Source organism: Toxoplasma gondii, chromosome Ib (genome assembly GCF_000006565.2).
Source record: "Toxoplasma gondii ME49 chromosome Ib, whole genome shotgun sequence".
NCBI lineage: Eukaryota > Apicomplexa > Conoidasida > Eucoccidiorida > Sarcocystidae > Toxoplasma > Toxoplasma gondii.
In genome coordinates this window covers 1460029-1474034 of record NC_031468.1, presented here as the reverse complement: position 1 = coordinate 1474034, position 14006 = coordinate 1460029, and the positions used below count along the sequence as shown (strand labels likewise).

Sequence of the window (14006 nt, the reverse complement as noted above, 5' to 3'; positions counted from 1 at the left end):
GGCTAGCACTTGTATATCTACGCTGTGTGCCGCAGACATCTACGGCTGCATGCATATCTCTCTTTCGCGTTTCTCGCTGCCGCAAGAAGCAAACACCGACGAGAAACGCGCCAGGATCGACGGTTTGATTATGTTTTCGGCATCGCAGAGTAGATGTTTGTCGGCGCAGGGTCTGTAGGAAGTTGCAGTTCAGGCCTGTCCACTGTGTAAGCGCGCGGATATATGCGCTGGTAAGACGAAAGACAGGCTTCTGTTGCGAGGGTCGCATGAAAGAAACGACTGTGCAAGTAGCATGGACACAGTTCAGCCTTTGTACCTGCAGGACTGCGACATGTACGCGAAAAACAAAGCAGTCCTGATGCGTCTCTCTTTTGAAGGGGACTTTCTGAATATGCGCTAGACACAGACACACACACAGACGACGCTTGACGCTCTTGACACGGTGGTTGTGAAGAGCACAGAAGATCTTGAATAAAGTGAATCGTCAGGGAAAGGCTGAAAGCATTAACTGCACACCAACAGCTCAAGAAAGGCGTCGTTTTCCTTTTTCAGAGAGCGACTCGAACTGCTCTTTCCTCCGGACTTTGTCTTCGATTCAGCCTCGTAGTCGTCTGCGTCCTTCTTCCGAGACTTGACCTGCGATAGGAAGTCCTTTCTTTGCTCGCCACTACTCCATGCAAAGGTGATTTTATCAAGCACGGAGTATTGTCATACGATGTGTGACTCAAATGCATGTTCTTTTGACGTGATGCGATTGCAATGCAAGGTCTTTTTATGCGCCTTTGTGGCCATTCAGTGTTGTGTTGTCCGAGTGAGAGGGGAACTTCTGGCGTGTGTCAAACTCGAGCAAATAAATCGGCAAATTCGCTGTTTTATATCGATAATCGAGTTCCAGGAGGGCTCTCATCTCTTTTAGTTGTCTTCAGCGCGCCAGAGGAATGGTAAAACGGACAGCAGTCGTCAGGACCTTGATTGCCTGTCTCTCCTACTGGACTCATGTACAGAGTCCTACGAATCAGACAATCAGGAACCAGTTTCAATAAGGCACATGAGATGTTATTAAAACAAATATAAAAGTGTGTCACTCTCTCAAGTTTCCATATCGACCTAAAAATTCCAATACTCTACTCGTGAGATTCGGATAGATCCCCCACAAGTTTTTCGTTTTCTGGGACTGTGGGTTCGTATTTCTTCAGCGAGTCTGAAAAGAGGCCTTCCTGTGTCGCCAATTCGCGTCAGTTGCTGGGAACATGACTTCCGAACCGGCATTTGTGTGAATAAAAGATACACTAACTTTTTCCTGTTCGAATTTAAGCTTAAAAACAGTGCACTGATAATCTCATAATTGCGCCTGTGCATTCAAGTGACTTTCAGAAGACAGATTGGTACAGAGAAGTGATAAGCATGAGCAGTTGAAAAAACAGTCTCGAAGTTCGAAAAAAAGCGAAAGGTCTAATGATGGAGAATAAGAACGTTTGGGAGTTCTAAAGCGAGATAAACTATGACGTAGACTTCGCAAACAAGAGTCTGAAATTTCACAGGCAAGAGTGACTGTGGCAATGCAGAAATAAGAGTCGAAATCCTCAGGTCGTAAAGGCGAGAAGAGGCGAAAGTGTGGAATAAAAATACAAGAGCTCGATTTTCGAAATGGGGGAATTTCTTGATTCTTCTCCGGTTGGGTTGTCAACACACCACCCGCGTGGTGCCCGGCGCACACATGCAGAAGGCGGGAGGAAGCTTTTCCTGTTTCACGATTTCTCCGCGGGCTTTCGTCGGAAAAACTGAGATAAGAATCACAAAAATGCAGGAAAGAAAAAGACGTTTTTTTCCTTTTATATCAAGCGAAACGCCGTCATCCCGGCCACTGTGTTTCGCCGTCACCCGCGAGTGGATATGTGCATGCAGCTCGACTCTTGTCTTGAAAAAAAGGCCGCTTTTCACTCCTCACGCGCTTCTCTTCAACTTCTCTTCGTCGCCACTGGGTGTGTTTTTCTGTCTTTTCTAGAGGTCCGCAGCCGATTCGCTTCTCACCTTTTGTTCCTCCTGCTCTGTGTGGGCGTTTTCGGTCATCCACGGTCTCTCCTCGGCGTCTTCCTATCAAAACACTGGACACAGCAGGCGTCAGAGGACCTGCTCTTTTTTTCTCCAGTTTCTTGTCTTCTCGCTCTGCGTTTCGTTTCCAGGCTCGGCAGAGTTGTCAGGGGAGAACGGTTTTTTCGCAGAGAAGCCGTTCTCTCTCCCGCTTGTCCGCTTCCACATCGCATTTGCGCCCACCTTGCTTGTCGAGGAAAACTGTAAAATAGGCATTCGTGTATCTTTTTTGTCCACATCTCATGCACAAACGGCTGTAGCGAGCTGCGCATGCATGTAAGGAGCTCCTCGTCCTTCAGTACAAACCGTTTGTCTTTTCGGTGCGTTTTCCCTTTTTCTTGGTTGTTCTTCGTTCACACGGAACGCGGCTTCGCCTTCAAAAACGAGCACGGACAAGAACGCGCGGAGGCGGCCTTTGTTGTCGGAAAGCACTCGCACCGAGACTGGCGGGGGTTCGCAAATCCTCACAGTTTCTTGTCTCGTTTTGTCTTGCTCTGCTTGCGCTTTCCTTCGTTTTTCCCTGGCCTGCCCGGCTGTCTCGCCTCCCGCCTTCGACTCTCGTCTGTCTCGGACTCATTCGTGCAGTTCTCAGCCTTCCCCCCGGTTTTCCGGCACCTTTGGCTCTTTTTTGCAGCTCCGTCGTCGGTCAGGTTCTTTCTCTTCTCCGTTTTCATAATCTCTCGCGCGCGTTGTTTTCCAAGTGTCTCCCGTCTCCCAAATCTCTTGTTCTCCGTACACCTTTCTCTTGTCCGTTTTCTCGACGCTTTCGAGTCCTTTCTCCCCGCTTGTTTTCCTCCTCAGCTTTCTCATGCCTCCCTGCAGCTCCTCGCGGTTTGCTTTCGTCCACAGGCAACGGACTGTCTTTTTTTCCGCGCGTCTCTGGCCTTCTCTTCTCTCTCGTCAGCTCTCTTCGTCTCTAGGCGCAAGTCTCTCCTTTTCACCTCTCTGCCCTTCTTCTTCTCCGTCTCGTTGTCTCTTGCCCTTGTCTCCGTCTCCTTCTCTCTGTTTCTCTCGCGCGTCCTTCCGCGCCGAGTCTTCGCCTCTGTTCTGCTCCGCTCGTCTCTGCTCTGCCTCGCGCGTCTGTTCCGGGGAACTCCGCTTCACTGTGTCGTCCATGGTTCCTCTCTGTGCCGGAGCTCTGGGAGGTCTCCCCCAGGTTCGTGCACACCTTGCGCGAAACGGCCTTCTTCGAAGAAGCTGAAAATGCAGGACTTGTTCGAGGACCTCCGCGAGCTCGCGCGGCAACTGTCGCCGCAGGCCGCTCCGCGCATGCATGCGTGGAAATTCAGAGACTCGCGATCCGCCTCCGTGGGTGTTTGCGTCGTTCGCAGCTCCAACGCGCGTAGCCCAGAAGAAGATGAAGACACAGAGTCCTCAGAGCAAGATGGCGAAGAGGCGCGAGAGACGCCTCAGTTCATGACGGAGTACTTTGAAAAGATCCACGTTCTGAAGCGAGCGCTCCAAGAAATATCCAAAAACCTTGAAAAAATGAAGGACCTCAAACGCGCCGCCGTCACTGCCAGCAATCCTGACGAAGAAAGAGGTAAAAATACCAGAAACACCGCGAACGACATGCGGGGGAAAAGTCGCTTCCAGGCGGTCTCATTTAAATCTTGTCGATGTACAGTTCTGTGTGACAAGGCCTGTGCACATATTTACAGAGACATATATACATATACATATATATATATCTTCATGCTCACGCATAAATGTGTATAAATAGACACATGTACGCTCGTGTGTAGACCTATATTTATACATATATATATATATATAGATAGATAGATAAATGCGTATCTTTGTACGGATGCACTTGTAGGCACGTACATGTGAACAATGAGCAACCAAGCGATGTCGAGAGTTGGGTGAGGAGACCGGGCGATCAGTAAAAGACAGCGTGTGGTTGTGTCTCTCTGTTTCTCTTTGCACATCGATATTTGAGTCCATATATATATATATATATATATATATGCATGCATATATAAAAGTACATATAACTCCCTCTGCATGGAAAGTTCTTTGTGCAAACATCTGCGTAGATCAGCATGAATATATATGGATGAGCATGCATGCATCGCTGCAGAGGCAAGAAGGGGATGCTGGTGTAACAAGTGGACATGTGCGTGTGTAGCGACCTCTTCTGAGTCGGTGTTTTTTTTTCCTTGGTTTTTCTCATTTCTTTCCCCTGCACTTCTGCCGTTCTGTCTCTCCACCGATTCACTGTTTTTTCTACTTGAATAGAAGCGTCTTGTGCTTTGGCGTGCAGCAGCCAGCTAGAAAAGCAAAAGGGTGTGAATTGAGGGGAGTTCTTTCTTCACAGTTTGTCTGTTACCCTCAGACCTTGTGTTCAGGCTTTTCTCTGCTTCTCTCTCCGCTTTTCTCTTTCGCTTCCTCTCTCTGTCATCGAAGGAACCATTTCCACGGAAAAATATGAGTCGTCTTGTTCTTTTGCCTTGAGTGAAACGTACTACGAGGAACATATTCGCATTTATGTCCGACCTTTTGTTCTCTGGGTCGTCTTTCGTTTTTTACAGACGCGTCGCACCTGTTGAATAAACTTTTGGACGCGACAACGGGGATGATTCGCAAGACCAAGGGTGCCTTGCAAGTAATAAAGGAAGAAAATCTGCTTTTTACTCGAAGGTTCCCAGAAAAAATAAGTGAAGGCCGAATTCGATTCAACATGCATCAAATCGTCGCGCGCCACCTGCAGCAAATCACCGTTGAGTGCCAGCAAGCCGAAACCGAGTATAAGACGGTCATCAAAAAGCGCATCTGTCGGCAAGTAAAAATCGGTAAGCACAGTGTCTTTTCTCCTGGATTTCCTCTTGCTAAGCAGCTGTTTCGGGCATCTTAGAGGCAGAGCGTTCCTCGACTGAGGAACTCTGCCCTTTTCCGCGGTTGTCAACGGTCTCTGTGGCGCTGAAAGTGATTCGGCATCGGTTAACTTCCGATGTGATCCTTCGACATCCAAACTCCACTGAAAAATGCCAGCAAGAAACCTGGCTGAGAGGCTCAGACACCCAGTTGCCGACTGCGGAGGGAGAACAAGAATTCAGAGCAGACAAATGGTCGAACTCGGTTGCTGTTGTCGCTGCATGCAAGGAAAGGTGATGAACGAGACACACACACTTTGCTTGCACAGAGTTCCGTGAATAACATTCGGGACTACTTGCTTTCTTACCTTGCATCGCTGTGTTTGCATGAATCGCCATGCTTACATGTATTAGATATGCAAAGTCACCTGTGTATTTCCACACACACACACATAGGTCTACAAATATACATGCCTGCATGCACGGGAAATGCTACTCGCCTGCATTGGCGATGCATATATATATATATATACATATAGATATCTATGTATATGTACACGTTTGTGAGCATATATGAAGATATGTGTGTGCGTTTGTTGTTTCGCATACGTTGTCTTTTCAGTTTATCCAGAAGCTTCGGCAGAAGAAGTTGAGCAGCTGGTGGAGTCGGGGGATCTCTCGGCGGCCGCGGCTGTGAAGATGCGTGTGACGGGGGTGAGCGTCTGGTGGGCAGAAGAGTAACGAATGGACTTTGACTTTCGCAGGTTCATCTTGTTCGATTTTCATGTCTTTGAATCCCCTTTCGTGTATGTGCTTTCGGCTTCCTTCTGTGAGTGAGGTTCCTGTGCTGTTCCTTCTAAAGCATTTTTCTCTCGCCGTGTATCTTCCTGTGCTCGTGTCGTGTAACGGCTTTGCGTTGTTTGTGTCCTCTCGTTTCGTCGGAAGCTTTATTTCGCGCTTCCTCATTGACTTTCTCCGTTTTTTCTGCCTCAATGCTTCCCCAGACACATCAGTCTCTCCGCAACGCAGTCGCCGACCTGCAAGACAAGTACCGTGACATTCTTCGACTCGAGCAAAGTAGGCTTCTTGTTTCTCCAGGAACTGTCGCACAACTGGATATACACTCTGACCAAGAACGCTTTGCATGCATCTGCTCATCGCCTGACTTCCTATGGATCATTCCCTACACTGATACACGCTGGTGAGCATTCATTAGACACTGTGTGTCTGTGTGTAGCTCGACCGGATTGGGTACCTCTGTATATGCTCACATGTTTCTTGCCTTTCTTCTGGGGAAGTTAGAACAGTCTTCGGCGTGCTTTGACGTTCGTGACGAACTGGAGTTATAACTTGTATCCTGCGTTCTTGGGTGTATGTACACTCGTAGGTGTCGCGGAACTGCACCAGATGTTTGTTGAGCTCGCTTTCCTCGTCGACCAGCAAGGCGAGTTGTTGGACCAGATTCAGTACAATGTCACGAATGCCAAGGACTACACGGGTGAGGATTGCATTTTTTCTCTTTTCGCGCTGTCTTCTTCCCTGCGACTGCGCCTCTTGTCGTCGCCGTCACCAAATCTGTTGCTAGCGCAGAGTCAAAGGAGACTTTCGGCTGAGTCGAGTGTGCGTCCGTTTCGCTGCCTTCTTCGGTTCTGAACGCTGCGACAGACTCAGTTTACTCCCATTTGAAGAGGCAGACGTCCGGAACGCAGTCTGCGTGGCGACTGTTCAGACCGATCGTTTCTCTGAGTTGTCCGGACAAAGTTGAGGTGTACCATCCCGTTCCTCTGGGCGAGAGAATGTGTGAAGAGAGGTACTTGTGTGCAGAGGCGCACCGGAACGGAGTTTCCCTTTTTGTGCAATTTGTGAACTGTTTGTTGGCCGCCTCTCTCTGTCGCCTCCACGTCTGTTCAGCCCAAGCAGAGAAGGAGCTGCTGCAAGCACGGAAGAACCAGCAATCTGCGAAGAAGGTACGCATCGGCGAAACGCCGAAAGACAGCGATTCACTATATTCGCTATCGCGGCATGTGTCGGGGTTTCTTCAGGCTTTCGAAAAAGAAGATTTCTGCGAGGGTAGTGTTGTCTCACGTTCAAATCGAGAATCGGTGTGAGGGACAGATGGGCATGCGGCAATCAGACGGCGAGGATGCACATGCTTGTCATCGTTACCTCGTTCTATGTTGGACCGAGAGTTCGGACAGCAGCCACTTTGCAGAAAAAAGTTTGTCTTTACAAAGTTCTTTTTTGCCCCCAAGTGACGTTTCCCGTCCTCCCTGTGCGCTTCTCGTCCTGTGCTTGTCTGCAGCGCATGTGCTGGCTGAGCGTCTGCATTCTGGTGCTCGTCATCATCATTCTCGTCCCTGTGATTCTGAACATCGTCAAGTGAACCTTTCCTCCAAGGAGAAGGCTGCTCGCCAGGCGACCGTCCCTGTATTTGCTGCCCACTTTGTGAAGCCGAAACGCTCTCCATAGAGAGACACAACTTGTTCGTAAAAGGCACGCATAACTCGAAATGGAGAGAGTATGCAGTCTTTACCCCAGAAGGACAGGCCATACAGAGTGCATTTGACGGCAGATGCTCTGGCACAGTGCTTAGGAACAGAAGTAACTGACAGCAAACTGACTTTTAAAAGAGCCTCGTTTGGGGACTTAAAATGACCGACAGAAAACACGCACCGAGCACGGCTTCTACGAAAAAACGTCTACGCTCTGGTATCTATGCACACATTTTGGTTGCACGCAAAGTCCCGGAACTCAGCATTTATGGGTGAAAGAACTTGCGATAAGCGCTTTTCTCAACAGCCATCAACGAAGAGGGCTGACGTCCTTTTGGCATTTCTGCCGAACACCCTGAAAGTGTTTGACTGCCGGCATGCACAAATCCACAATTCTTTGACAGCGGCTTTCCTACTCTCTGCGGAAGAGAAAAAGTCAAATAGTCTGTGAATGGTACCTTGAAGTGCTCCTTCCGAGCAGTGGTCACTTCTGTCGGCACAGCAAATAGGCATGTACAGAGCGCGCGGGAAAAGGTCTTTTCAAGTAGGCCTCGCTGCACATGTGAGTTCACAGCAGTGATGTGTTTGTTTTCAACTCGCCTGCGACAAGCGAAAAAGAATCTACTGCGACCAACTCCCCTAGACTGCTGTTTCCTTCTGCGAGCAGAAATCACCTGTGCGCAGACACTGATTGTGGTTGTAGTTGCACTGGGGATGTCTTCATACTAGGAAGCCGCATTCCCGAAACGGCGGCCAAGCTGCTTCTTGTACGTATAATATTGCGTCCCACACAAACATCAACGCTCGCGAGGGTGTGCATCTCGTACTGGTGTCCGGTTACCTGGGCAGGAAACGAGTTTCGCATAGAGTGTTGTTGGCAAAAGAGAATGTAGTAGTGGATATAGTCGCGTCAACAGCACGCTCGACTCACGAGGCTAGAAACGCCGTCGAGCTGAGACACCCTTTGAAGAGCAGACCGCCGTTGTTATCCGCGTCCACAGCCTGCGTGCAGGCGTGGCTGTTGTGGACAGCCTGAAGCAATACCATTCTTTTCTTGTGTTTGACCCTCGTGAAGAATTCACACTTGGATGCGTACCGCCAACGCCGTTTGTCGATTGTGAGTCTGAGCCACAACAGAGCACTGGTGCCAGGTGGGAGTGCATCGGCCGATGCTGGGAACCGATCATTTTTGGGAAACCCACGATACACTTTCGCCGCTAGTCGTGCGTCTGCGCCATCCCACTTTTCGTCTTCGATCGATCTCTGGCTTGCATCCACCGGCGATAGGAAACTTTCCCTGTTTGGTCTGGCGTTTGCGTGAACGCTCGGTACGCACTCTGCCCGGTCGAAGAACCGTCACATACAGGATACATTTTCCCTTTGTTGTTTGTCAAGATGGCGTCCGACACAAAACGCGCACGAGGGTACTGTCTCTCGTTGGCAGGAGCGGCGTTGGGGTACGCTTGTCTGCTGGGCGTCTGTGCAGCGGTGGAGATAAACGAAGGGATTCAGTCGCTGCGAGTTCTGAAAACACCACTGGGTTCAGCTTCAGCGCTTATTCAAGGCCGGATCATCTCCCTTTTCATCGTAGCGGGTTTCGACATTTTGGTCGCGATCCTGTCGGTTGCTGCCGTCACGTTCCGCGTTCCGCGGCTGACGTCCCTGCTGACGTGGGCGGCGTTGATAAACGGTGTTTTCAGCTTCTTGTGCGTTATCGTCTGGTACCTCGGCGTTCGGGGTTCCCTATGGATAGTGCTAGGTGTGGCGATTCCTATGGTCCGCGTTTTCGCTTCGCTGGCCAACGTGCAAGCTGCTGGCGGGGATGGATTCGAAGGCAGAAACTACAAGACGCTCGGGCAAGTTCGCGAAGACGTTCTCTCTGGTCCCGGCGAGATGCGCAGGCTGGGCAACTGGGCTGTCGGGATGACTGTCGGCACAGGTGCGCTCGTGTTCAGCTTGCTTTGTCTGTTCATCGCCATGCTCGAATGCGCGGGCTTCTGGAACAGCCGCTTGTACGCTCCGACAACACAGGGCCCAAACTCCTGCCTAATTATTCACGGGGTCGTTCTAGTCGTTGCAGGCATGGCCGGACTGGTGGGGGCAGTAGGCACCTGGAAATCCGTTACGAGTCTCGCGACAGCTTTCACTGTGCTCGCGTTGCCTCTGAGCCTCTGTGTGCTCATCTGGTGGAACATCACATACTCGAATGACGCATCCCTTCCTGCGTATAACTTCTGGAAAGCGAATGCGCTAGTCAAAGACCACTGGTGGTTTGTCGCTACGGCTCCTCTAGGCTTGTGGTGCTACATGGCGCTTAGGCGCCTCCAGGAAAAACGACTCTCTGGGTTCGAGGGCCCAGACGAAACTCCAGAGAGCGAGGAACAAAGTCTTCTGGAAGACAACATCTAAAACGATGGCTATTCTCGAGCCCCCTCTGCTGCCGAACTCCAGTTCTAGCTACTTTTCTCCACACCAGAGACAGCCGTATGTGGAGGGTTCGCGGGGAACTCACCCATACCGGGGCGAAACGGCGAGTGCGGGGCAGACGTGACCATACACAAATATATTTTTGTCGGTGAACGTGCGACTGAATTTGCGTTTCGGTGATAATGATTGTTGAAACTGATGATTGGGTGTAAGCGGACAGAGACACACCTAAGGAATCCCCGTATCCCGCCGGTGAACGTCCTGTTGCGAAGCGAGCCACTCTATTCGCTTGACAGTTTGCTTCACAGCACTAAAGTGTTTTGGGCCATTGCCAGACACAGCGCAAGCACATGACTGCCGCAGATCGCATGGAGTTGTCAGCATCACAGCGAAGCAGAGATCACAGTTCAGCACTGGGTGAAGCCTAGACTCGTTCACACGAACACAATCCGCAGAACTTGGGTATGCGCAGGAACTCGCAGATTTATTGCTGGGCCTAGACATCGATCCCCGCCTCATCTACCTCGGAGGTTGACCACTCACCGACCTCAGAAGTTGACCGCCACAAGTCGACTGAAACTAAGTCGCTCAGCTATTTTGAACTGCTTCACCAAGCAGCCATCTATACAAAAACTCACGACTCGTGCATCGGCCCGTTTTAGATGCGGACGGTAACACAATGTCCAGGCCGTTCAGCAGTACACAAACATCTCCTCTGCTCCTCGCAAGAAAATTCCCTAAAAGAGACGCTCATCGTGTACAACGAATCCGCGCTCCAAAAGCACATGGATCCCTGTTAGGTCTTGACGTGTGAGGGCACACTCACTTGAGGGCACGCAAAACGCCTCCACAGGACTCCCAAGCAGCAACGAACCGGCTTAGATCGCTATTACGAACGCTAGACTGTAAGCGCGAGCACAGAAAAGCTTCCTCTGCAGGCAGGAAAATTTGACGCCTCCGCGACAGTTCCCCACTAGACGACGATCAGTCGCTCGCAACCAGAGAGTGCGGGTCTCCATGTTCAGCAGTGTCTTCACTCTCCCCGCCCGAAGCACAAATCACAAAAAAAGTGCACGCCACCCAAAACAAACTTTAGCATACCGTTACACGCCAGCCTGCGACCACTCTGGTCGGGTTTTTTCGGGAAGCAGCTCGATGACGGAAAGGCAGCAACACCGCCGAAGGCGATGCAGTGAACAATGACTCTCGTTCGGATGTTTTTTTCGAAAGCGCCAACATGCCGCCCTCACATTCTCCAGACGCTCACAATCAGCCTGCGAGTCCTTTCTGTCGCGAACCCAAGGGCAAATCCCTTTCCGCCGACCTGAGGCGAGTTGGAAACCCGCGCAAAGGTTGGGCTCGAGAAGGGAAAAATCGTGAAATGATATCAGAAGAAACTCTTCAAGGTTGACATAAGCTCCACAACACTGCAACTGCATTCTTCCTTCCTACCACCACGCGACCGTTCCACAAATTCCCTAAGACGCCGGCCACCGTCAGCCGAACGACCTTTCCTCTCACTGTCCCGATTGACGCCCGGGAAGAGCATGTCGCCTGGCAAGTGTGTTTCCTACGGCAGAACTCTGAACTGCCACGAAGTCGAAGATCTTCTAAAGAAAAAAAATCCGTTTCCGACACGGGGCGCGTCCTCTGAAAACGCATGTTCCAGCGCGCGACCTCCATCCCACACCTCAATACAGTTCTGGACATTTTTCGACCTAAGCCCTCTCCCGAGCGTTTTTTCTGGAAAACGCATATCCATCCTCACACGAATCCACTTTCAGGCGCATTCCTTCAGCTTGTCGCTGTGGGCGAGGCGGCGGCACCCGTCCCTCCGGTCGCAGAGGACTCGGGGGATTTGCTTGGGGGATTAGTTCCAGGGTTTCCCTTGGGCGCGTTTCTCGGATCCTCGAGACCAAACATGTCTTCCATAGTGCTTTGCATTTCCGTTTCGTCGAACTGTCGCACCGTCAGCTGGACGTCCTTTTTGTCAGCACCCCCGCCGAGTTTCCGAGTCGACGCCATGCTGCGTTGTCGCTTGATGTCGCCCATGACGAGGGTGCTGCTTTCACCGGCGAAGCTTTCTCGCTGGCCGCGAGGCGCCGAGAAGACCGACGGAATAGCCGAAACAGCCAGACTGTTCACGGAGGCGCCGCGCGGAACCCCCACCAGTGAGGGGCACTCCTCTTTCTCGCTGCTGCCGCAAATGCTGCCTTCTGCGGCGTCGTCGCCGTGGCCAACGACGGGATAGAAATTGTAGAAGTAGACCATGCCGATCAACCCGCAGCCGCCAAACAGGTTGCCGAGGAGCGTGGGCAAGAGGTTGAAGGCAATCATGTCCGCGAGGGAGGTGTCAACGCCGAGCATCGCGCAGAGCTGCAGAGTGTACAGGTTCGCGATAATGTGCTCGTAGGAAGAGAGCACGAAGGCGACGATCGGAAACCACAGTGCAAGAATTTTTCCGGCCGCATCATCGCATGCAACGACAAACCACACTGCCAGACACACCCAGGTGTTGCAGCCAACTCCCCGCAAGAAACAACTCCCCCAGCCGTAGCTGACTTTGGATGCCGCCGTGTAGTTCAAGTAGCTCAGGTACGGGTCGTGGTCAAAGGGACAGCAAAGATACGTGAGGAAGTAGGCCGAGAACATCGTGCCGAGCCAGTTGCCGAGGAAGCTGCCTGCCCAGTTCTGCAGCAGTTGCCAAATGGTGATGCGGCGCTCGAACCAGCAAATCAGCATCGTCATCGTGTTTCCGGTGAACAGCTCCGCGCCCGTCATGATGATCGCAATGAACGCCACCGGGAAAATCGACGCGTAAATGAACTTCTGCACGCCCGCCGTGATCGCCTTCGGGTCCGCGGGATCCGTGGAAAACCCACCGGCCAACGAAATACATGCGTTCCCCGCCATCCCAATGTACACGCCAGCCATGAAGGCCTGGAGAAGGAGGCGGTCGAACCGCAGGCGCACCTTCTTCAAACCGTAGTCGATGACATGGAGGTACGTATCCGGAGACGCTGTCACCACCATTTTTGCAGAATGGATGAACGACTCGAGGGAATTCGTGGACAAAACGAACACGGAGTGCACCCGCTGCGCTAACCCCCCGTTTCGAGCGAAAACGATGGGCTCTGTATCGAGCTGAAAAGGAACACACAACCCCGGAGGAGACGAAGAGGAAATGCCTCGGTGCCTCTGGCCGCACAACTCCAGTTTACGCTGTCAGATGGGTTTTGAAATGAAGAACGGGACACAACAACACCTGACGGAAGCCGCTGTGCGACGAAGAGACATACACTCGAGCACACACCAGAAGGCAAAAAGAACGACCTTGTCTGGAAGACACGCGCACCAGACACGGGTCAAGTGTGAGTCCAGGAAAAACGGCGCGTGACGCTACAACGCTGCTCTCTTGCAGCACGAACGGCTGTGGGCGAAGTTGCTGCTGATAAAAAAGGCCCTTTTTTCTTGGTCGATGCAGCGAAACAAAGAGCGCAAGCCTGCACAGCGACGACTGCGTGTCCACCGCCGCCTGCTTTGAGGGGTGGGGGGAACGTCTCCGGTTTCGTCACACCCACAGGGGGAGGTTGCAGACGACGAAAGAGAAAGTTCGTGACCGGGACGTCGAGTTTCTGCAGGAATCCCAGATGCACGGATAAAGTCCGTTTTAAAAATCGACGAAAAGCGAAAATCAATCGAAATCAAAGTCCATTCAGCCGCCGCCGAAGAATCGGGACTGGCAAGCGCCACCGAGTCGAGACAGGAACTCCACGTCGAGAGACCTCGATTGACTCTCGGCAGGAAACCACGTTGCGCGAAGCAGAGGATCCACTCCCCCAAAACAGAAGAGACTTTGAAGAAACGCAATTCTCAACTCTCCTCGGCTGCTGCTTCACAAGACGACGGGTGACGACCGGGGCGCAAAGCAGGCCCGCTGGGATGAGTCACAAACATGCACAGGCGGCCGCCTGCCGACATCGACACTGTCCAGGAGGCGAACCCACTGCGACAGCGGCGACAGCTGCATGTCCGAAGGAAAACGAAGGCATGCTTTTCCTTCCCGTCACAACCGAGAGCGCTGGGTGAAAGGCCAGCGAGTGTCGGTTCGCGGATTCAGGCGAATACGCTTGGGAGACACCCAGAAACTTCGCCGTATCCCGGCCTCCCTCTGCAGGCT

General features: G+C 51.7%; 3 protein-coding genes across 3 annotated transcripts; 2 read left to right on the top strand and 1 right to left on the bottom strand.

Moving 5' to 3' along the window:
- Nucleotides 1-1903: 1903 nt before the first annotated feature.
- Nucleotides 1904-7644, top strand: TGME49_209820 (syntaxin protein). Its single transcript, XM_018779481.1, has 7 exons — nucleotides 1904-3634; nucleotides 4626-4886; nucleotides 5530-5621; nucleotides 5912-5984; nucleotides 6295-6405; nucleotides 6819-6874; nucleotides 7210-7644. The coding sequence occupies exons 1-7, from the start codon at nucleotides 2362-2364 to the stop codon at nucleotides 7288-7290; spliced, it is 1947 nt and encodes a 648-aa protein (XP_018638424.1). The 5' UTR covers nucleotides 1904-2361; the 3' UTR covers nucleotides 7291-7644.
- Nucleotides 7645-8794: 1150 nt separating this feature from the next.
- TGME49_209810 (hypothetical protein) lies at nucleotides 8795-9808 on the top strand (the record flags this gene model as incomplete). Its single annotated transcript, XM_002369689.2, has 1 exon — nucleotides 8795-9808. One exon carries the CDS (start codon nucleotides 8795-8797, stop codon nucleotides 9806-9808), a length of 1014 nt encoding a protein of 337 aa, XP_002369730.1.
- Nucleotides 8922-13678, bottom strand: TGME49_209800 (formate/nitrite transporter protein). The gene has a single exon (XM_002369688.2). It carries the CDS (start codon nucleotides 12857-12859, stop codon nucleotides 11621-11623), a length of 1239 nt encoding a protein of 412 aa, XP_002369729.1. The 5' UTR covers nucleotides 12860-13678; the 3' UTR covers nucleotides 8922-11620.
- Between the last annotated feature and the right edge of the window lie 328 nt (nucleotides 13679-14006).